Here is a 22,177-nt window from a genome sequence, read left to right on the forward strand (position 1 = left end):
TGAAGAGGAAAGCCTGCGCGAAGGCCCAGGCACCTGACGATCTTCAAAGTCTGAAGCTAGAAGGCTGGACAACGCTACCAACATTAGCTCAGCCTTAGACGTCCCTGAAGGAGCCTCTAAGATTCTCCAGACAGAAGCAGATTGAAGCGTTCTCCAGAACCCCACAGACGCCGCAGATATAGATCGTCATCACCGTCGGACTTAGACTCACATCGGGAAGCTGCGCGCAGGCACTCCACATCTCACAGAGGGGAGATTACGTCAATCAGCCTTCATGAAGGCCTAGAGAGATGTCTCAAGACTCCAGGAGGAATACACAGTCACACTGGGACCGTTCACCTGCACGCAGCTACATACAGATCTACATACAGAGACTCACGTCATTATGGATCTTTAGATAGGGAAATGTGCAACTTCACCATCTGAAATTAGAAGTCTGGAGAACTCTACTTACGTCAGCTCAGCATAGCAGACCCCTCCGATGACAGGCGCCTTGCGCGAAGGAATAGCTATGCAAGCTCTCTTGGATGAAGGCCTGCACGAACGGTTACGTTTGCGAAGATCTTTACTGTCAGAAGTATCAGCAGTTAGAAGCCTGGAGGATTCAATGAATGCCAGCTTAGTGTTAGCAGTCCACAACGGAGCTTCCACGCAGTTTCAGCGTCTCAGCAGGAAGGATTCTAACACAGAAGTAGATCCAGTCGTTCTCCAGGATTCTACAGACTGCGCAGATAAGGATCTTCCAACTTGGACCTTCATCAACCTGCGCGCAGGCACTCACGGGGAGGATTATAATCAGTCAGCATGTCCCGTTGTTCAACGATAGCAGATTTCTCCTTCATCATATGGAGCCCTTCATGATAACATCAGGGTTTGAGATTACAAGATCATCAGTGAATCCCGTAATAGATCTTCAAGATGGAAGATAAGAAGATAACGCAACTGGACACTACAACTAGATGTTGGCTATGTTGGATCAACGCGTGGCTGAAGGAAGAGATGCACACCTGAAGTAACGATGTCAGATAACATCCGATGAAACACTGAAGAAGAATTTTCATCACATGGGCTTACAACATATCAAGGGGACAGTTTACAGCATTGTCGCAGTTCCTCAGCGAGACATCGGCTACGGTCAACTTTACAGAACATCTGTTTAAGATGACGACTGCAGTAACTCGGTCATAGTCACATGCCAGGAAGTCGTCTACAGTTGTAAACAACTCTTTCAACGTGGGAAAGGCTCCATTTACAGTCCAGTTAGCAGGGTACAGCGTGTTCGACTATCTTCACGGGTCATGGAGGACTTCCTTTGTAGCAGATTTAACATTGGTTATCTGGGGACTTGCAGCAACAAGCATTAGACGGTTTCTGCTCACGGCAGCCAGTTGACTATAAATACTTCACATTGGTGGCAGTCCCAGTACATCATAGATTTTTTGCTGATCTACAGACGACGTATTATGCATCATTGCTGCACATTGTTAGGATTCTGGTGACAACATCTTCGTTACATATTACCGGAAGATTGATGAGACAAGCTTCAAGCCATGATTCCAGAATCGATCATCTCTCCGCTTTCATGACGGACATGGCAAGGGTTCCTAGATCCACGTACCTACAGCGTAGGACATGATTGCAGTAGATGGCTAGTAATCTCCTAATCGGAGTTGGAACCAAAAGAGGATCTTAAATTTTTGGGAATATGGCTCATCACACCACAGAATCACACGGTCGTCCCAAAGGATCGTTGGGTCAAGATACAACATATGATATCTCAAGCAATGCTCTCTCCGTTGACACTATGTGCTTGGCAAAGCATGCTCGGTCTACTCACCTCAGCTCAAGACATGACTCGCAGAGGGAGATTACAGCTGCGCCCACTACAATATTTGTGAACGCCCATCTCGACAGTTTGGATCCACTGATACTACCGGACAGCCTGAAACCATAACTCCTATGGTGGACTCAGAAGTTGAATGTTTGCGGAGGAACCTCTGACTAAAATTGATATTTTATACTTATCCTGACTCATGAGGTCAGCCCTCCCAACCTCCCCTCTCATGGCACTCTGGATTTCCCTGTAAATCTGGGTGTCTGGCGTACAAACGGAAAGAGTGACAAACATGGCTGGTCATGTGACCAAAAAGGGCACCAAAGGAGGCAAGGGAGACTACTCGTGGGTGAGTGAGGATTTTACGTCTGCTTTTTAGAAGGGAACTTCAAGGGATTTCAGGTGTTCCACTATAATTCGCAAGAAGAAGGAGACAAGCATTGAGCATGAGTCAGGATAAGTATGAAATATCAATTTTAGTCAGAAAATTACATTAAAGTTGGAGCAGTAAGGAAAGATAACTTTGTGTGGATGAACAACTTCCATATTACTTCTTTATATGTGTTTTATTCACTCACTTACTCACTGTTTGCTGTTGTAGTGTTTGTGCTATCCCGAGGAAGCAGAGATATGTCAGCAGTAATCAGAAGGGCAATCTGGATCCAAAAACATCCACAGTTCTGTTCGTGTCTAAGATCAATGCATGCAACCTGACACCAAATCTGTCACCGATCCAAGCAAAAACAGGTGAAATAGATATTTACTAGTGCAGAAACAGGTGAAATAGATATTAACTAGTGCAGAAACAGGTGAAATAGATATCAACTAGTGCAGAAACAGGTGAAATAAATACTTAAATGAATATGTTGAGATATGATTCTCAAGTGTCTTTGCAGTACTGTTTGAAACCTCCTTGCCCAGCAGTACACGACTGAATGTGCCAAGGTACACTACTGATCTAGTTAGTAGGAAATCGTGTGACAGCGTGTCCCAATATTCAACCACTTCTTTTTTCATTTCCTCAATATTTTGATTTATTCTGTCCTTCATGACTCCCCACAAATTCTTGGCTGTAGCTGGGCCAGTCTAAAACTTGAACCGTTTCATCCAACAACCACTCTTTTGTGTAGCCTGCAGTGTGTTTTGGGTCGTTGTCACACTTGAAAATCCAATTATCTTCATACAGTGTTTGGGCCCTTAGAAGGAGGTGACCATTTAAGATGTCAACATATCGTTCCTTCGTCAAATTTCCAGTGAAAATACACAACAGCATCACTCCACGTGATGATATCCCACACCACATATGAAATTTTGGGCTATGTTTCGGGCGTTGGTAGATAGGTGTCACAGTTTATTTTTTCCAAATATTCAGGAAAAAGCCAGACAAGAAATACTGTATGAGTCAGGATAAGGATAAATATGTAATTTTTATGATAAAATTGATATTTTATACTTATCCCTCACAACCATCCCTACTCTCCACTATTGGCTTCGGTCAAAACAGCTTGGGCAGTATGATGGAGAGAGTGACAGTATAATGGAGAGAGTGACAGTATTATGGAGAGAGTGACAGTGTAATGGAGAGAGTGTGACAGTATAATGGAGAGAGTGACAGTATAATTAGGAGATAAACCTACTGTGTGGGAAAATCAGAGGTATATAATGAAATTATAATAGCTCTAAATTTCATTTAAAACCGAACGCGTAGCGTGAGGTCTTAAATGAACAATTTAGAGCTATTATAATTTCGTTATATACCTCTGATTTTCCAACACAGTAGGTTTATCTCCATTCTACCATGACTCTTTATGAACAATTTCAGGTGGAACTCTTTCTTTGGTTATGAGTGAATACGTTGAAGCGGCCTCGCATTCCAATCTCAAGTGGCATCGCCGAAACGGGGGTGATTGGTGGCAGACTGTCAATAACTAACAAACTCCAGATTCAGTAATAACAAATCACGGTTTGTTTTTTCAATGCATTAATCATCGATCATTAACTGATAAGTTGGAAAACATATATCAAATAGGTTTAAAAAGCTTGGTTCACATTTGAAAATTCCACCGTAGACCCTTTCCCCACCAGAATAATGGCAGCAACCTCATGGCCTTGACCTTTTCTCGGAAGTCATTGTTTACATTTACGTGCAAATTTGGAAAGATGCGACAGGAGAGCCTCTGACAGTTTGAGCAAGGTTAACCTGATTGTATGACTGAGATAGTCTTTGATATCTAATTACTGGTACTGGTACAAAATTTAAGAGTAGAGGCTTTTGCTGTAACGAGAAGTCCGTGATTGTAATCAATTTAGATACTATTGAATTTTTAGCCCTGTCAACTTGACGATTTCACGCGACCTCTCACGTCTGCGTGTGCGACAGCTGTGGTGACCCTTACACACTCATGTGTGTACTTTGTGCTCAACTTCGATTCTCTGGATATTATTTTTCACATTTTGGAAAGTGTTTTGTGACCTAGTGGCTTCAAAGTGTAGTGAATTCAAATTGAATCGGATTCGCTGGCATGTTCGCGAGTCTGTTGACAAAGAGCCAGATTTGTGGTGATATTTCCGAAAGGATGGAACAGGACATGAGGGTGTACCTCTGGCATAAACACGGTAAGGTAATTAATTATACTTTAATAGACTACTTTAGATCAAGCAGTGTAATGGATAAGAGGGATCATGAGTAGTATATACAATGGGGGTTCTGGACCACTTTCAACCAAAGCCTCTGCAAAGCCTTATTTCACAAGTAAGGCTTTGGTCGGACCCTTAGCTCTTGCTACCATTACCCCTACTATGAAAAAGTTTGGGGGACCTCCTAGCCGCGCCGGGGGTATGGCTGGAGTGTGTTGGTATCCCGGGATTGCCGCTATGCTGGAGGTAACACTGTGCCGTACGGTACGATCAATAATTCCGCTCTTACAAACCCCCTACCTGGCCCATCCCTCAAGTAGTACAAGTTAGGCTCGTCTGCTTTGATGTCCACTTTATCTATGTTGTAAGTTTTGACTGACCATATAGGATCAGTGGCTCGCTTACACGGCTATCACCCTCGTGTTCCCCGGCTGGTATAGATACCCTCACTAGGGCCCTATCTGGTATCTGTTTCTCCTTCCCACGCAATGGAGCAGCCGGCTCTGCAACTATTGATTTCAGTTTGATAGCGTCTGCCGGTTTCTTATCAGTGAGCCGGGTGACTTCATGGTTGATTGCCGACACCACCTTTGGGTAACCTCGCCACCCATTCAGTCGATCGCTTTCCCCCGGGTTGCCATCTCCCTAGCATACTGATGTCCGAAAGCGCCAGCCAAAGTCCTATTAAATCTCTCAACTATGGCTTGGCTGCGATGGGCTCCAGCCGTGCCACGCCTGACCTTTGTATCGTGGTTTGGCTTAGCAGTTGTGACATCGCCACCCATGAACTCCCCGTCCGGGGTCAACTTGCAGCTCTGTTGGCCACGCCAGCGGACTGGCGCGCTTGTATATGCGTCAATCCTCTGGCTACCTGGGCGAATCTTTCTTCATGTCAAGGGGCTCGGCTTCCTTTGTAGCGACTGGCTACGCCCACTACGGTTAAGGCATACTTGTACCTCTTGTCGTGGGGTAGGAACAGTAGGTCTGCCTGGTGAACGCTATTAGGTATGTTAATACCGAACCTCCTTCTAGGCACGTGAAGCGTGGTGCCGGCAAATAGATCTGCCACAGGGCTTGTTTTTCAAGCCACGCTTTGGCCTCCTCCGGGTACTCGCGCCATTTTAGCCAGCTTATCTACAGCGCTTAGCTCCTTTCCAGTACCCACGCTGGCTATAGTAAATAGCCTCAAACTTTCTCTGATTCCGTGACATGTTCAATTTTCTCATGTCCATACGCGTGCACGTTTATCCCATCAATAGCTATCCAACGCTTAGTGTCCATAGGCTGACAGGGATGTCTTGTTTATAGTCAGTCCGGTATATCTTATGGCCATCACTTCTAAGTGTGTTCATTTTATGCCTAAAGGTACGGGTCTTGAACAGTGCTTCCTTGAATCTGGCGTGGTTTGATGTGTTGTTTCACCACATACTTCTTAACACCCTTAGCCTTCCGGATTTCACCATTGTCGGCCTTCAGTATGGAGTACATCTTAGGCCTCAACCCTATGTACTGGCTATGGGCGTGCCAGCACACTCATCCTTCATCTTACCTAGGACCTTTTTATTTACCGTATTCTGTGTATGGCATGGTCCTTGGGGTAGTCGCTGGTGTCATACAAATCGAGGTGTTTTTTCATGTCCTCGTATTACGCCCTCGGTTCGAATCTCCATCAGCAGGGAATCCGTGTCAGTGTACAGCACTTCACACCTGTCGCCGTGACTGTTTCTTAAGCTCGCAGTAAAAGTCGTACATCAGGTGTTTGATAAATCGAGGATGCTCATCCCCACGTAAACAGGCCGGTTGAATTTTATGTGGCTTTTCTTCATGTGTAGGGCAACTAGGTCATCGGTGAATATCTTGCTACGGTTGAATGCCGGACTGGCTATCAGTTTCCTGAGCTTGTCTTCCCTATTCGACCGAACCAGCTTCACGGTCACGCTGCTTCCTCAGGTTTTCCATAGTCTTACCAAACACCGAAGTTGTTCATGAGCTTGTAGAGATTTTTCTCAAAGTCACTGGTTGCAAGCTTTCGGAGGTCTGTGTTCATTCTGATGTAAGGCTCCATCCAAGGGCTCTGGTTGAACACGAAAGCACCCTGTGTATTTTGGTCAGCCTCATACCCAACGACATTAAGGTACAGCTGTAGGTTGGCGATAGTGAACGATGTACTTGGTCTTATTCATTAAGTTAGGCACGAAGTTTTCAACGTCTGCCACCCGCCCACCTAATAAGTTATGTTGGTACTCAGACATCCAGTCTGCTTAACCCTCATACGCTCAGGGCCAGGGGTAGCTGTTGTGTGATGTGTGTAATGCCTTGGGGTATTCCAAGTCAACCTCGAGGATATAACCTTTATTCGAATCTGGTGCGATGCTCATAACATCGACCTCCTGTGACGCCCATTCGAACCCCCTGTGGGTAGATACTGGCTCATGGCCCAGCCATACAGGTTGTTTGGCGCGAGGTAGAGAATGTGATTGGTTGGCTTGCTAGGGTCATAGCCCTTAACGTATTGATTATTTGCTTTCGCAGACGCTTGGTTGCCATGGAGATCCCACCTCAAAGCCTTTCTCAATGAATAGGTGCATGTCATAATCTGTAAGCAATTCCAACTTAACTCCGGTCTTTTAAGCAAGGCATCCCAAGACAGACCTGGGCTGGTGTAATACCATGCGGGTCGAAGTTTATACTGCTTGAAACACGCCCGGCCTAAACGCTTCAAACACGCCGGCTAACAGCAGTACATCTGTCCTCAAGTACAGGTCGCGGATAATCCCCAGGTTCTTACAACCCAGTTTATTCCATACATTAATAGCGCGTGAGTAATCATCTTGGGATATTGCTGAGTCGGTCAGATTGCTGTAAAATTCTCTGATGGGGGTAGTCTGGTCTCGTGAACTTGACCCAACTATCCATGTACTCATAGGGGTACACACCCTTCCTCATAAGCAGGGTCTAGTCTCGGGCGCCTGTGTATCGGTCGGTGATAGGGAAGGTATCGCTGGCCTTGACCAGACTGTCTAATGAAGACAATAGAAATTGTACTGAATCTATGAACCTAAGGCCGCTTTAAGCTGAAGGAGATGTATCTCCATGTTGTTGGGGATGCACGCTATATTACCATCGATTTTCGCGATGGCCTGCATGATTAAGTGAGAGTCGCACTCTCAAGTTGTGAAAGACCACGGGATGTTTATTGTCTTAGGGATGATTCTAAGCTTGAGGTTACACGCTGCTGTGAGCGGCCTCTATACTTACCGGGTTACGCGGGCAGTGATCTCTCACCAATCACCATTCAGTGGTGAGTCACACACGCGACAGTTAGTGCTACAGGCGTGAGCTAGCCTGTCGGCTTGGGTCATACGCATGGGAGCGACTCTATACAGTGCGCTCCTAATAATTTTTCTTCCTCCTGCAAACACTTAAGAAACCTTTCAGCCGCCAGGACCCCTATACACTACCGAGCTTTCGGTGCTTCCCCATCACATCGGATCTACAACGTATCCAAACCCACAGGCTTCATGCTCTTGTGTTTTGAGTGTGGTTGGGGTATCCCCAACAGCCTCAACAGGTTTAACCAAGGCTTCAAAGTCGGCGATATGATATAAGGCACAGACATTTGGTTCTTGTGGTTACCAAATTTTAGGATATTGTCACCTTCCTAGGCATGTCGACCTCGTGATAGCCGCTCGCCCCACACCTTTGGCAATCCTCCCGTGGATTCTAATAAATCAGCTCGTGGTGAAGCCATGTAGGCACCGCTCGCAGAAGTGGGTCTTTTCTCTGTGTGCTGATTGGTCATACAACAGCCTGCTAAAGTGTTTTATCCATGTGTAGTGATACTTGTCACCTCGCTGGATCATGAATATATTGATAACACGCTTCCCCAACACTGGGCTGACTCTGTGCACTATTGTTGTGTTACCTTCGTGCCCAAAGACATTTATAGCTAGATTATTCTGTTTTTCGATTTTAGTGATCTGGGATATGGGGTTGGTTCATCTATACCATCCCAGTTGAGCCTATCGCCTTGGGGATAGCTAGAAAGCCTGTCTGAATGAGTGTCAGCTGGAAACAAGGCTGACCTGATAGCTATCCTCAGGCAATCGCCTCCTCTATTCTTGACATTGACCATGGCATGTTTTTTCCTATAGTAGGGAGGCAAGTCTAGGTATGACCCGCCTCTGAACGGCATCACGAAGTTAGCTATGTCTAGATAGACATTATCGATTTTATCTACAGTCCACCCAGACCCCAGGTGTGTGTAGCGCTCTAGGTATTCCCGTATTCGCTGAAAACTGGTATCGATTGATGCGTCAATGGTCTCTATATGGGTCACGACCTGTTGTTTGCCACGGAAGTAAGGCTGAACGCATTCAGTGACACCTCCCCACCTGCTTATCGAGTTTACATTTTCACTGTGATTTGAAATTTGATACTTCCCAGACTGTTTAGTTCCTGGTTTATTTTATCAGCTATCAGAGGCTTGATATCAGTAATGTTTATATTCCTATCAATATGCATGCGCCAGCCTCTCAAATAGTTGCCTACAGCTACAGTGGGTACGAACTGTAGGTCAATAGCTCTATTCTGCCGTAATAGTTCTACAAGCTGTGGCTTTCTCTTTATTCGAATATCCCCCTAACCCCAAATCACGCGCCTGAACTTTCAGTTCTTTTTACAGTGGGAGGTTTTGCTACGGGGCATGTGATAACAATGCCATTAACCCGCTCTCCCCAGGTTTGAATAACCCGCGAATCCAAGCTGTTTTGCTTGAGCTTTTAATTGTTTTACCGCGGGAGGGGCTTCTAAACCTAGTAATCTCAACAATGCTGGCTTCCTCGCGATTCGAGAATACCCGATCACACCTCGCTGCCTGGCTTAACCCGCTTAAGTTCACCAACAGTGGTCATAATTATGCATACACACCTAAGAGAACCAATGTCTAATTGGCCCACCGTAAGGTAAAAAATCAAGATACACCTTATCGATTATTCCCTCAACCCACCCGAATATGCGCAGCATAGTAGGGTGTTTTGTATTACTTGCAACGAAGTTGTCAACAAGTATATCTATATCCCCATGCACATCTACTTTCACCATCAAAGTAATTCCAAGTGTGCCCAGCCCATGGCACATCAAACCCTACTTTTACAATGATTGTAAACGAAAGCACCCCTTATATAGTTCCCTAATAATCATGGGTTTGAGGACACTGATATCTATACTTTTCCCCACGTCCATCTGCCAGCTGCTCAGGCAACCTTCCCTGGGCTCAATTTCCACAAACATAGCTATAATGTAGGTGTGTATAATCTCTAATTGGGACACTGGCAAAGGACCTGCCTTACACTGTTATCTTGAGAAGTCGCCACGCTCTTTTATGTAGGCCTTTTATTCTCGTGATGAGGTGATGTCTGACTACGCTCACCCCCGCGAGCTTTACATAGACAGTAGTGCCCTTTAACCCCTATACCGCACACAGAACACACGTGAGTTAGGGCTTCCCATGTGGAAACAACAGTACCCCCTGAGTCCTGCATTTCCTACCACAGGCTCTTCGGTCTTCCCATAAGTATGTATTCGCATCGGTATGGAGCAGGTCTCATGTTTAGCATACTTATATGGGTATTTAGTCTAATTGTTTCAAGAACCAATGCAGTCGCGCTATACCCAGCTTATGAAGCCCAGTTCACGGTCCATTTGCCCCTTGGATGGTGTGTAGTACTGAGAGCGAGTGTGGGTTTATTGAGCGGGTTGCAACCGCTTACCAGTTAGTAAGTAGTATTCTTTTCGCCAAGGCCGCCAACATCGTGGAATGTTTGAACGGCATGGTTTTCACGCCTGAGTTGTTCGTTAATGTAATCGATCCTCTGGAGGCGCTTTTAGCCGCATCTCAGCCTGTGCTGTTTGTAAGTTCTCAATAGCGAGATCATGCCGCTTTTCTTCCTGTATTTCAGCCGCAGGACTCTCTCGTGAGTTTCGAAAGAGGAAATTACTCCCGAAAATGCTAGGGCATTTACTAACGCCCCACCGACCATCATAGCTATCGTGGCCATCTTTACTTCATAATATTTTCAGGTAGTATCCCTTTGTTTTACTAGGATGTCTTTGTAGCCATTGCCATACCAAGGTTCATTATGAGCATACCCATATCCTGCAGGTTGAAATCTAGCTTGATAGTTGGTTGTTTAAGCACCATTTTGGTCAACCGAAATGTATCCTACGGCTAGACTGGCGACCACTGTGGCGTGGTATGCGCCGCTGACTTAACGCTTTCCCCTCAGACATTATGTATATGATATAAAATATTAAATTATAACATGATATGCGGGTCGACCTCTAATTGTGGGTGAGGGTTTCCTCCCTGTGAGGGGTTCCCTCACTGTGTGGGTCTCCCTCCCTGGGATTCCTGTGTCGTATATAACCATGAGATAGCCACGGCAGCAGTTACTCTACAGCCAACAAGAGTCGGGTCGGGTGAGTCACCCTGATAATTTTATGTTGGTTACACCACCGCTTTTACCGCAGCTACTCTCTTAGGATTCTTCTGCCTGGTTACTGTTTCCCCAACTTTGGGGTCTCCACCGCCACCTGTGAAGGGGTCTCCTCCAGTTGGGGTTTCCTAACGTGGGGTTTCCTCCAGTTGTGGTGTCTCCTGTGCAGCATCCATCTATACTATTATTATTATTTTTCCTCTCAAATTGACAATGCTTTGTTGTAATAATCGCCGCCGGCCACCGGGCTAACAACATACCATATTTGTGGTACAGCTCGCAGCTAATAGAGCTCAAGGCTGCTCGATAAAAGGGTCTTTCTCGAGGTCTTCCCACAATCGGCGCTCCTGGGAATGGGAAGGAAGTATGACGCAATACTAGTGTATATCTGGGTCATAGCCGATCCTATTGTTTTTGTCATTTCTGCACCTAGTCTAGCCTCCTCAGATCTAGCAAACAGTTTATCGATTTCTTCGGGCTGACATTTTGTGAATTTTATCATGAGTGTAGTCTCCAAAGTAATGTTTGGCTTTGCCACCAACAGCCAACGCCTCCAGTTTCTCTCTTATATCATCATCCACCTGGGGTGACTGGGGTACCAACAATTGTTCAAGCAATTCCTCACACTCCATCTTATAATGTAACAAGTAAGTTTTAGTTTTAACAATATAATATCCGATGCAGGCAAAACACAGCTTAAATAAAGGTTAAGTTGCACACGACGAACACTTCAAATATCATAGCTATAACTAAATGCTAAGCATTTGCTAAGCTTTGCTAAGCATTTGCTAAGCATTTGCTAAGCATTTGCTAAGCATTACTAAGCATTGCTAAGCTAAAACACCCTACAGGCTACTGGTTGATCGGTCTTGAGCACGAGCTTAGCGTGTTTAGTTTCAGCGAGCTGTTTCTTCACCGCTCCCCGCTCTAATTTACTCATCACATCGTTTCTCTCAAACACTCTTCGAACGAATCCCTGTCCTTGCAGTGAAATAAGGCCACCCATCGCTGCTGCTCCCTGAGGTCTTTCAACACCGAGTTGAACTTCTGCGTCAGTACCCATATGCGCTGTGATTTATGGTCGGCAGGAGAAGGCTAGGTACGATAGCATGTCTCTCTTTTTGTTATCTCACTGATTAGCTGCAGTCATCCAGTATGAACAACGCCGACTCTTTAAATTTCATATGGTAAGCTTTCAACCAGTCCTGTAGACGTGGCCCCGGATCGACTTTGTGTACGCCCGGTCCGGCTATCACCCAAGGTCTTTCCGTATACGTTTTATTCATGCTCAGAGTAGGGCACATGATAACGATGTTATCAAACACATCCCTGTAGTACCCTCCAACATATCCAACACGAAAACGGTCTTCCCACAGCCAGTCTGCCCGCACACTATGGCGCAGTGTGGGTCGCGTGGTAAACCAATGCCGCCGGCAGGCAAATCCAGTAGATGGCTTGCACGAATCTCCCATTGTCTATATTAAGTTGCGCCGTCCATAATAACGCATAGATATAATTTCAACTTACCAGCGGGTTGAGCCTTCTTGGTAATCTGGATAGTAATCCCCGCTGCCATTGTCTATGCGACGGCCGCTACCGTGTAGTTTATCGTCCATCCGTGGATCGCATGTGTCCAACCATAGGGCGTACTTGGTGGTCAGGTATTCACCGATCTGCACGGAGGATAGGTCCAGGTCCTTGGTTATGTGGTGTTGTTTGGCTGGTAGCTTTTTATCTCATCCCACTGCTGGTATGGCCTCATACCATGACTGAACAGCTGGTTGGGCACGCCCTCGATGGTCACTTCCACCTTTTCAATCTCGGGTTGAAAACTTCGCTGTCCCTCCGAACGGGTCGTAATCCTCCACTGGGATGACCAGGATGCCTTTCATCGATCGCTACCGCACGCTCAGGTTGATATTCCACACAGTGTCGCTCTTATCTCGCATCGACTGATCTATGCCTCAGTATGCTACATCGTACAGGATGGCCATCTTCCCAGAGTACTGGCTTCAACCTGCCTGGCCAGCTCCGGGCTAGTGACCATGTCGAACTCCAGAGAGATGTTGTCTATGGCGAACTGGCCTCATCACCGCTCGGGCGACGCGACTACTTTGCTGTAGTCGCTAAACGTAAGCTCGTATTCAAGCCTATCACCCAGCTGCCTGGTAAAACGGCGCTGCGGTCCCGTGAGCAACTCAAGTCGAAGCGCACGCAGAACCGGTTCCCCGTGACGCTTGAGCGATGGCCTTTTCACCGTCCGCGATCTTGTCTAGCTGTTCTTATGCGGAAGGCATACCCTATGCTGCGCCGACCGGGTTGATTTGTTGATACCCTGGTACACGCCATTGACACGCTTCTCCTCGCTTCCAGAGATCCCCGAGCAGTGAAACACGCCGCTGTCGCCGATGCTCAGCACCTCGCTACCGCTGATCTTGATGGTGGTTTTCTTGATGATGGCTCGACCCACGCTCCGCACTAGCTCACGCTTGTCGCTGGTGGAGGTCAACGTGAGGTTGAACGCAAGTCGAACCGCGCCTGGTACAATGAGGTCATTCTCACCAAGGTTTGGAAATCTAACCAGCAGAGTTTGATTCTGGTCTATCTTGCTGGGATTGTTGGTAATGGTCACCGACTGGCGCATCGCTCTGGCACCTAGAGGCTCTCTTTGATCTTCTGAAAGGATCTAGTTTTCACCGCACATTGTTATATAAATGAAATATATTTTAATACTAAATAATGGCAGAGTACATACCTATGGATGATATGTGGGATGATAGTGCCCAGGCATTCGAGGATGACACCTCATTCACTACCCCCTTAAGTACTGAACTTGTACAGCCTGCTGTCGACGACATTATTACAACGCAGTTGAAAAATAGAGACAACATCAAGCCGCTGGGAAGGGACTATGCCAAGTTTACCGCCGATAAGAAGGGCACGCTTTCGCATTGAAGGCTCACCCGGGGTCGATATCATAAAAGACGGAAGTCAGATAAGCTTTGTCAACACTCACCAGCCCTGGTGGGGGCCAGCTGATCCGTGATGAACTAGGCTTCATAGATTACGGTGGCGCACGACCTAAGCTTCCGGCGGTCGCCCAAGATCTGCAAGCAGCCAGGGCCAATACTGGGGATGCTAAAGAAACGCCGGACAGTATCGAGTAAATATTGACCACGCATCATGACAAACCCTTGCCGGTCTCGAATTTCCCCTGAGGGAACTGGCGCGAGGCCTAGACGAAGCCTTTGAAACATGTAATGCCGAGAACTCGCGGAACAACATGGGGAAACTTAATGACATCGATGAGCACATCGCCATGAAAATAAAACTCACCGGGCGATGGTGATATGAAACGTCAGACGAGGATAGAATAAAAACTTGAAGACGAGAGACGGACTCGGTTGGAATCCGCCTCTAACCGGAAGCCCTCCGATCACAGATCAGTAGAGTACGGAAACCATCGATCGAGTCCTAAATGAAGACACCACGCTTAGCTGACAGGATTCGGATACTGTTCCGGGAGCAAGGCATCACCATCGCCAGCATTCTGACTGCATTGGGTTTCATCATATCAACCCTGGTGGTGTCACTGACGCCATCGCCGGCGGGCGGTGGGGTAGCCCCACACCAACACCCACAGGTGGTGTCAAAGAGTGGATAAAAACTCGGGAGGCCCTGGCTAAACTGGCTGGTAAGGCTGCCGGCCCCACCCGCATCCTGGGTAGCATCGCCTCGCGGGCTGCTGGGTTCTCTGGCTAAAACTGCCACGCGGCTTTAGTCAAAACCTGTGGGCAGCCATTGTCGCCATGGTGGGTTTGGTGTACGAAGCGGCTAAGGAATTTTTAACCAAATAAGCCCCCAAAGCTACCCCACCAACCACCAGGGCTGTTTTACGATCGATGTGCTGCTGATTGGACGCCGAACGCAGGTTCAGGTTGTGGGGCCACCCCCACAGGGCGCTGGTTGAGCCCTAGGCTCCGGGGGTGGCGCCACTATACCCGCTTCACCGGTCGTGGGTGGTGGGACGGGGACGCTGACATCGAGGTTGACGCCAACTTTTGGTCCGCCCGTGGCTACAACTATTTCGCTGTTGTAGCCCACCACTTTTTACTTTTTTACTCAGTTGCATATCACTCGAGCCATGTACAACCCCACGCCGAACACGTGGTCGACTTTCTCGACCTGGCATATTCCAACACGCCTTGGTAGCGCTTTGATGGCACTCGGAGATCAACTGGAGCATTGATAGCATCCTCAACGCTGGCAACGAACTGTTTCTGAGCCGCCGTAAGCAGTCCCCTTACCGATAATACTGGAACGCTGCTGGCGCCTCATACGCGACTAACACCGCCTTCCACACGCATGCTCGAATCGAAATCGCCGCTTAAGCCGCTCAGTGCCGCACGAAGTAAACCCTTTCGGCGCGGTCCAACATAAACTTTTTCCAGTCATCCGCTGCCCCTCCCTGATCAAACCTCCAGACTCTGTACTCCTTGTTGGCATTGAAAGCCATGTAACGGTCATCCCACTCGTTGGTTGTGAAGAGATGATACGACTTGTATCCCCAATCTTTCACCAGCAGTTTGCTGGCTTCCACAAGGGGCATTTGGTGAACGATGGGGATACCCAACCCGCGGTTCGCCCCGCAAACGCCAACCGCCTTCGGGTTTAGTTCGAATTGCTGTAAATACGCTCAGAGGCCGCCTATCGTACTTGTTGTTTAATGGGTTCCATGCATTGTCCTGTGGGAGCGGGACGCTGATTTCTTTAAGGATACTTCCTGACCTGGTAGTACACGCGGAACTTGAACACAGACTGACTCAGCGTCCACTGCGGTGTCGGTCAATGTCACACCACACCCCGCTGTAAGCACCACACGGGCGGTTGAGTTGATTCTGCCAGAACTGCATCGGGTTGTTGAACCAAGCATGAACTACCTTAGCTTAGTCACCGAAAATTTATACAGGCTGAACACATCTAAAAGCTGGGCGTTGAAATACATCCCATCAGCAACCGCGATCTTCATGGGTGAGAAATCTATGTCCAGTTTAGGGTAAAACACTCCAGGGAGTAAGACACTCCTTGGCAGGATACTCCCTCCTTGGGAATACATTTTAAAACTATTATATAATGAGCATATATACTCTAACATGTACATAACACTTCCAGGAATAACGAGCGGTGAGGCCATGCAGCTGACGACGCGATCGATAATACGTCCGTCAACTCAAGTCGCGACTCTGCGATATCACCTACCTACCGCAATGGACTAACATCAACGCCAGCAACAATAAGCTGTTCGTTAGTGGAACTCGCAGCCAGATAACTGACGGCTACTACAGCGCAGTGCTCGCTAAGCGATGAGGTCTTCAAACCCCTGGGCCGCCTAACTCAAGATGAACGACTCAAACGGCACAGTGGTGTTAATCAACAACGGAAGAAACTCCTTGAGGCTCGGCCGCCATTGGCGAAGACACTCGGTATGTCACCTGACGAGATAAAACCAACAACAACCGCCACAGGCATCGAAGTTACCCGACCTAGTACCGCATCGAGAGCTGTACATTCATCTAGGTCAGGTGAGCACAACGCATAACATTCAAGGGGTCACCCTTCCACTATACTGAGAGCCGTGCCGGTGAAAACGGAGAAATACAACGACGGTAGAACCGAAGTCGTTTTCACCGCGCAGTATAAGAGGTTGACTCAGGGCAACATACCTGAGCTGATAATATCGGTGTTAGATATAAATCATAATCCCGCGAATATAGGATACCTCAGCTTAACGCTTCACATAAAATGACTAGCGCATCAAGGGCCCGGGTGAAAAATGCGTCCAATGTCGGATCTCCGACCGGGACACACGCGGTTTCGACGCCCCGAGTAGATGGTAAATTGTACGCCTTTGCAACTGAAAACAACATTTACAAACGCTGTTGAAGTCCCCTCCGGTGGAGCCCTAGGTGATATAGTAGATACCGCAAGAGCGATAGTCAACACTAAGTACACCCTTGTCAACACCGGTGATGATAACTGGATAATATACCCATCGTTCGGGGGTAAGCTGTTCGACTTAGACGATGTTGAGAGCACTACCGTCGCCCGAAACAAGCCATATACACTTGTCTTCACCGAAGATGACAAGTGGGTGTTGTTACCCGATAAAGACGACTGGTTTCTCAATATTAGACTCTGCTCCCCCTACGTGTTCACGGATAATAAAGACAACCACCTAAACAAAGTCGCTAACAACGAACCCTGCTCGTGGCTTTACGCCCCGACTCAGAGACGAAGCGTGAGCTATCAGCCCAGTCGCCAGTATGGCGCCCATATGCTATCGAGTAAACCCGAGAGCAAAACGTGACATTGCAGTTGGTGTCTGAATTCGAAGGTGTGGTCAGGATACTGGAAAGTCTACCGGCAAACTCAACACTGATCATCAAAGTCTACCTAGGGGAACCATCGCGGGGTGATGTCGAGATCATGAAGGGGATCAAACTCGGGTGGGTGAAACGACACCAGTATCAAGTTTGCAACGCTTACGCATGCGGTGGGTGTCGGCTCCAACACCAGTCTGCAGGGTGTCACCGCGATCGCGGAAAACACGATATCACTAACCAAGATCTTCCTACCTGACAACATACACTTCATGGGGATTAAGTTCACCCCTGAACTATTATCGGAAAACCAGTTGGAAATTATCTCGTAATAGTATTATAGCAATGACCAGTCATCACCCCAACACTACACTTAACGACCTAGGGGACACGGAGGGATTCGATCAGCCTGGTGAGGAAGGCTCATACGTCCTACACTTGAAAGACAACGTATAGGCGGGCAGCATTGGTCGATCATCTACCCAAGCCCACACTCGAGGGCCTAGGGGACACGGAGGGATTTGATCAACCTGGTGACGACATATACCTCCTACACTTGAAAGACAACGTGTATAGGCGGGTGCCGTTATTTTATTTTAAAGAGCCTGAATGGTTACTCAACTTAACCCTCGCCTCACCTTATATCTCATTAGACAAAGATGGTTATGTCTCTGAAATTAAGAACAACGGTACCTTGATCACGCCTTTCATTCCAACTGGAAAAGTGATACTTTCTGACTCCGAATATTTACCTAGGGACACCCTGTTAATTTCCCCAGGCAATCCCAGTTAATAGCCACCCACCATCATAACATAGTAGGGTTAGGGCTATGGAACCAGGCTCCACACTCATCGTAGAAGTCGCTCACAAGGGTAAGTTTGATTCGAATGAACATATCCCATCCCCAAACTTGCAGATTTTACCCGGTGTAACAATACGCTGGAGTGACTTAACTGTAGGAAGTGGTTTTACACGCTGCAGATTCGTTATACGATTTGAAGCTCCCAACAGGGATTACTACCCCCAATAATATACTGCTTTGGCGTTGAGATATACCAAAAGTTACCTATTGAACCTTCCCTTATCTACATATACGAGAATCTCAGTTTTATAAACCTCAGGTACATTGACCGACAACTAAATGAAACTCAATTAAAATATCTTTTGTAATATATATTATAGGATGGGCCTGTACCCAGTCGTAGAGGAAGTAGCGAAGACCCTGGAAACCGTAGACGGGTTCCGTTTGAGGCAGTTATGTGATGTGAAACGCCAACTAGAACAAGACCGCGACACGCGGAAAGCACTGTGTAAGAAGTACCATAGAGCTTTCAATATCGTGGACGGGGCTGATACTGCCCTTATGGCAACCAGCATGGGGCTGGGAGCGGCAGGTGTTGGGTTGTTAGCTACCATCGTGGCTACCCCCGTAGTGCTAGGCATTGAAATAACAGCTGGGGTGGCAGGGGTGTTAGGGTTGGCGCTTAAGTTGGCATCACGCAGACTTCATCGTAAGGCATTGAAACACGACGAGATCAGGGTTCTGGCCGAAGCAAAACTGAACACAGTAAGTGAGCGTATTTCCACGGCACTTACTGACAGTAAGATCTCAGAGGAGGAGTTTAGTTCAATCCTCTCTGAACTCACAAAATATAACAAAATGAAACAAGAGATTCGATCCAAGTCTCGTAAGTCTACTATCAGCGAGGATGAGAAAAAAAAGTACATAGAACAAGGGGTGAAAAAAGCCCGGCAAGCCTTTATTACAAACACCAAGGAGATCATAGGCGATTCACATTAAACTGTTTCATCGAGGTAAACATGGCATAGCGGCACGTTAGACGCAGCCCATACAATCCCAGGATACCAACACACTCCAGCCATGCCCCCGGCGCGGCTAGGAGGCCCCCCAAACTTTTTCATAGTAGGGGTAATGGTAGCAAGAGCTAAGGGCCCGACCAAAGCCTTACTTGTGAAATAAGGCTTTGCAGAGGCTTTGGTTGAAAGTGGTCCAGAACCCCCATTGTATATACTACTTCATGACTAAGCTAAATAACTTTTTCAACTATATTATAGATCTACTTTTAGAAAAAAAATATGTTGGGCTAAACAGAGCGGTTTGCAGATTCTGTAATTACTACCGCTAAATTTGAAACAGTACAAATTTCTAAATATCATTTTGTTTGAACTGATAACCCAACTGTTTATTTATGTGGACGGAAAGGATTCAAATTTCTTCGGTGTTCGATGTTAATGCATCCTCCATTACCGGATCAAGATCAGTGGCGATATCGTTGACGAAAGCTGATAATAAATTTAACACGGAAATTATGTAGCAGTCTATTGCTGGATCTATTCTGACATAACATAGAATCAACGTAAACATATTTGTTCTTGCTGAATTTTTATTCGGAAAGCAGACGATGTTTTGATCTTGTTCGACTGAATATTTGTTTCCATGCTTTCGAAGAACTTTTGTATGTATAAACACCTATTGCTGTGATTTGCGCAAGTAGTGAGTCAAGCCCGTCATCGCTAAATCCATCTTTAAAGACATATGTGTAATTTCCGACAGCAAAATCGCCGTAATTTATCGATGCATCGGTAGGTTGTTTGGTGTCCGCCAAAAATAGTGCATTACCGTAAACCATGTATAATTGCGCACGGAAAATCAGAGACCAGTATAACGTGATTATATACCTCTGAATGACTTTAATTAACCAATCACAATCCAGTGTTTACTGAAGTCATGGTAGAATGGAGAGAGTGACAGTATAATGGAGAGAATGACTGTATAATGGAGAGGGTGACAGTATAATGGAGAGAGTGACAGTATAATGGAGAGAGTGACAGTATATGACAGTATAATGGAGAGAGTCACATGCAGCCTGTAGTCACCCGGTCAAATCTTGTTTGTGTTACTCGATAAACAGTGTGACAAATGTTCAGTGAGCAAGGAATTCCCTTGAAATACCTTGGCTGGATGTAGAATAGCTAGTAAACGAACCAATCTTCATCTTGACATTGACTCCTAGTGATAAAGGTCAGGTCTTGTTTCAGAGCTCATGAGCAGGGTCCCACAGCCAACATTTGACTTCCATGTGGTTGAGCAAGAGGAAGCTGTGAAGGAGGCCAAGCAGGTATACACTCAGGTCTCACTGCTTCTCCAGATGTGGCCATAGAAAGTACAAGCTGATTTGCTACTAGAATTTTTAGGGACTTGAAATACTTTTATCTGCAATTATCTGTTTCTTGGTATTTGTCAACTTTATAAACCTAATATTTCATGTATTGCATATCTGCTAGCTGCTAACTACTCTCAAAGATGAGTTTGAATGAAATTTAGAACATATATCCTTCATGTTCCTGGCATTATGCACTGCACCAAACACCACCTTCGTACAAGTGTGCAGGACACCCAAACACCACCTTCGTACAAGTGTGAAGGACACCCAAACACCACCTTCGTACAAGTGTGCAGGACACCCAAACACCACCTTCATACAAGTGTGCAGGACACCCAAACACCACCTTCATACAAGTGTGCAGGACACCCAAACTCCACCTTCATACAAGTGTGCAGGACACCCAAACACCACCTTCATACAAGTGTGCAGGACACCGTAACACCACCTTCATGCAAGTGTGCAGGACACCCAAACACCACCTTCATACAAGTGTGAAGGACACCCAAACACCACCTTCGTACAAGTGTGAAGGACACCCAAACACCACCTTCGTACAAGTGTGCAGGACACCCAAACACCACCATCGTGCAAGTGTGCAGGACACCCAAACACACCTTCATACAAGTGTGCAGGACACCCAAGCACCACCTTCATGCAAGTGTGAAGGACACCCAAACATCACTTTCGTGCAAGTGTGCAAGACATCCAAACACCACCTTCGTGCAAGTGTGCAGGACACCCAAACACCACCTTCCTGCAATTGTGCAGGAAACCCAAACACCACCTTCGCAAGTGTGCAGGACACCCAAACATCAGCTTCGTACAAGTGTGAAGGACACCCAAACACCACCTTCGTGCAATTGTGCAGGAAACCCAAACACCACCTTCGTACAAGTGTGCAGGACACCCAAAAACCACCTTCGTACAAGTGTGCAGGACACCCTGTGTGAGCCGTGCACCTTGCCTAGTGCCCTTCCTGAGTATGACTGAGTGAAGGCTTCAGTTGCATAGAGAAAATTTATCAATACTGTCAATGTATTCTTTTCTTTTGTTTTGGTTTCCTGTTTAGTCAGGCACAACTTTGTCCCCAGTGGACTGTCGGAAGAGAAAGTGCAAGCGTAAAATTTTACGCTCGAACCCCCACATTGATTCTCTGTGGATCCTGATACAATGAATGCAGAGGTGGAGATGAAGGAGTTCAAATCTTTGAAGGGCATTTAGAAGTGGAATACATAAGAAAAGCAAGATTTATGGATGTCAACTTCTTTATTGTGAATAACACCACATTTCGGTGTGTATGCTTGCTCCTTCATCACAGATTGACTGGATCAAGCCTCAACCCAGTGCTCACTTTGGAGAAGGAATCTGATTCATTCCTTCCTTTGGATATCTACATCACATCACCCGCCAGCCCGGCTTCTATTGTCACTACAGTGGGATGTGACTAGTTGAGCACACAAGGTCAGATGACCTGTTCCTCCAAGAAAGCAAGACGGTTTAGTTCAACCTATAACGTTGTACATCAGGATCCTGCTAACAAGGTTCAATTATGCTCCTTGTGTTGGCATTTGACATTCACGATAGATCATACCAACTGTCCAAAGGATCAGTGGTCGACCAGGGAGCAGTCAGTAGGATTG

General features: G+C 46.6%; 1 protein-coding gene across 1 annotated transcript in view; it reads left to right on the forward strand.

The window, feature by feature from the left end:
* The window catches only part of LOC124268872, a 155,022-nt gene that overhangs the window by 93,134 nt on the left and 39,711 nt on the right, over positions 1 to 22,177 (forward strand). Inside the window, exons 13-14 of the mRNA XM_046703899.1 lie at positions 2,436 to 2,581; positions 20,410 to 20,489. Coding sequence (XP_046559855.1) covers positions 2,436 to 2,581; positions 20,410 to 20,489 — 226 coding nt within the window. The remainder of the gene's footprint in view (positions 1 to 2,435; positions 2,582 to 20,409; positions 20,490 to 22,177) is intronic.

This window comes from Haliotis rubra, unplaced genomic scaffold (genome assembly GCF_003918875.1).
Source record: "Haliotis rubra isolate DU_JTF1 unplaced genomic scaffold, ASM391887v1 Scf140, whole genome shotgun sequence".
In the NCBI taxonomy this organism is placed as follows: domain Eukaryota; kingdom Metazoa; phylum Mollusca; class Gastropoda; order Lepetellida; family Haliotidae; genus Haliotis; species Haliotis rubra.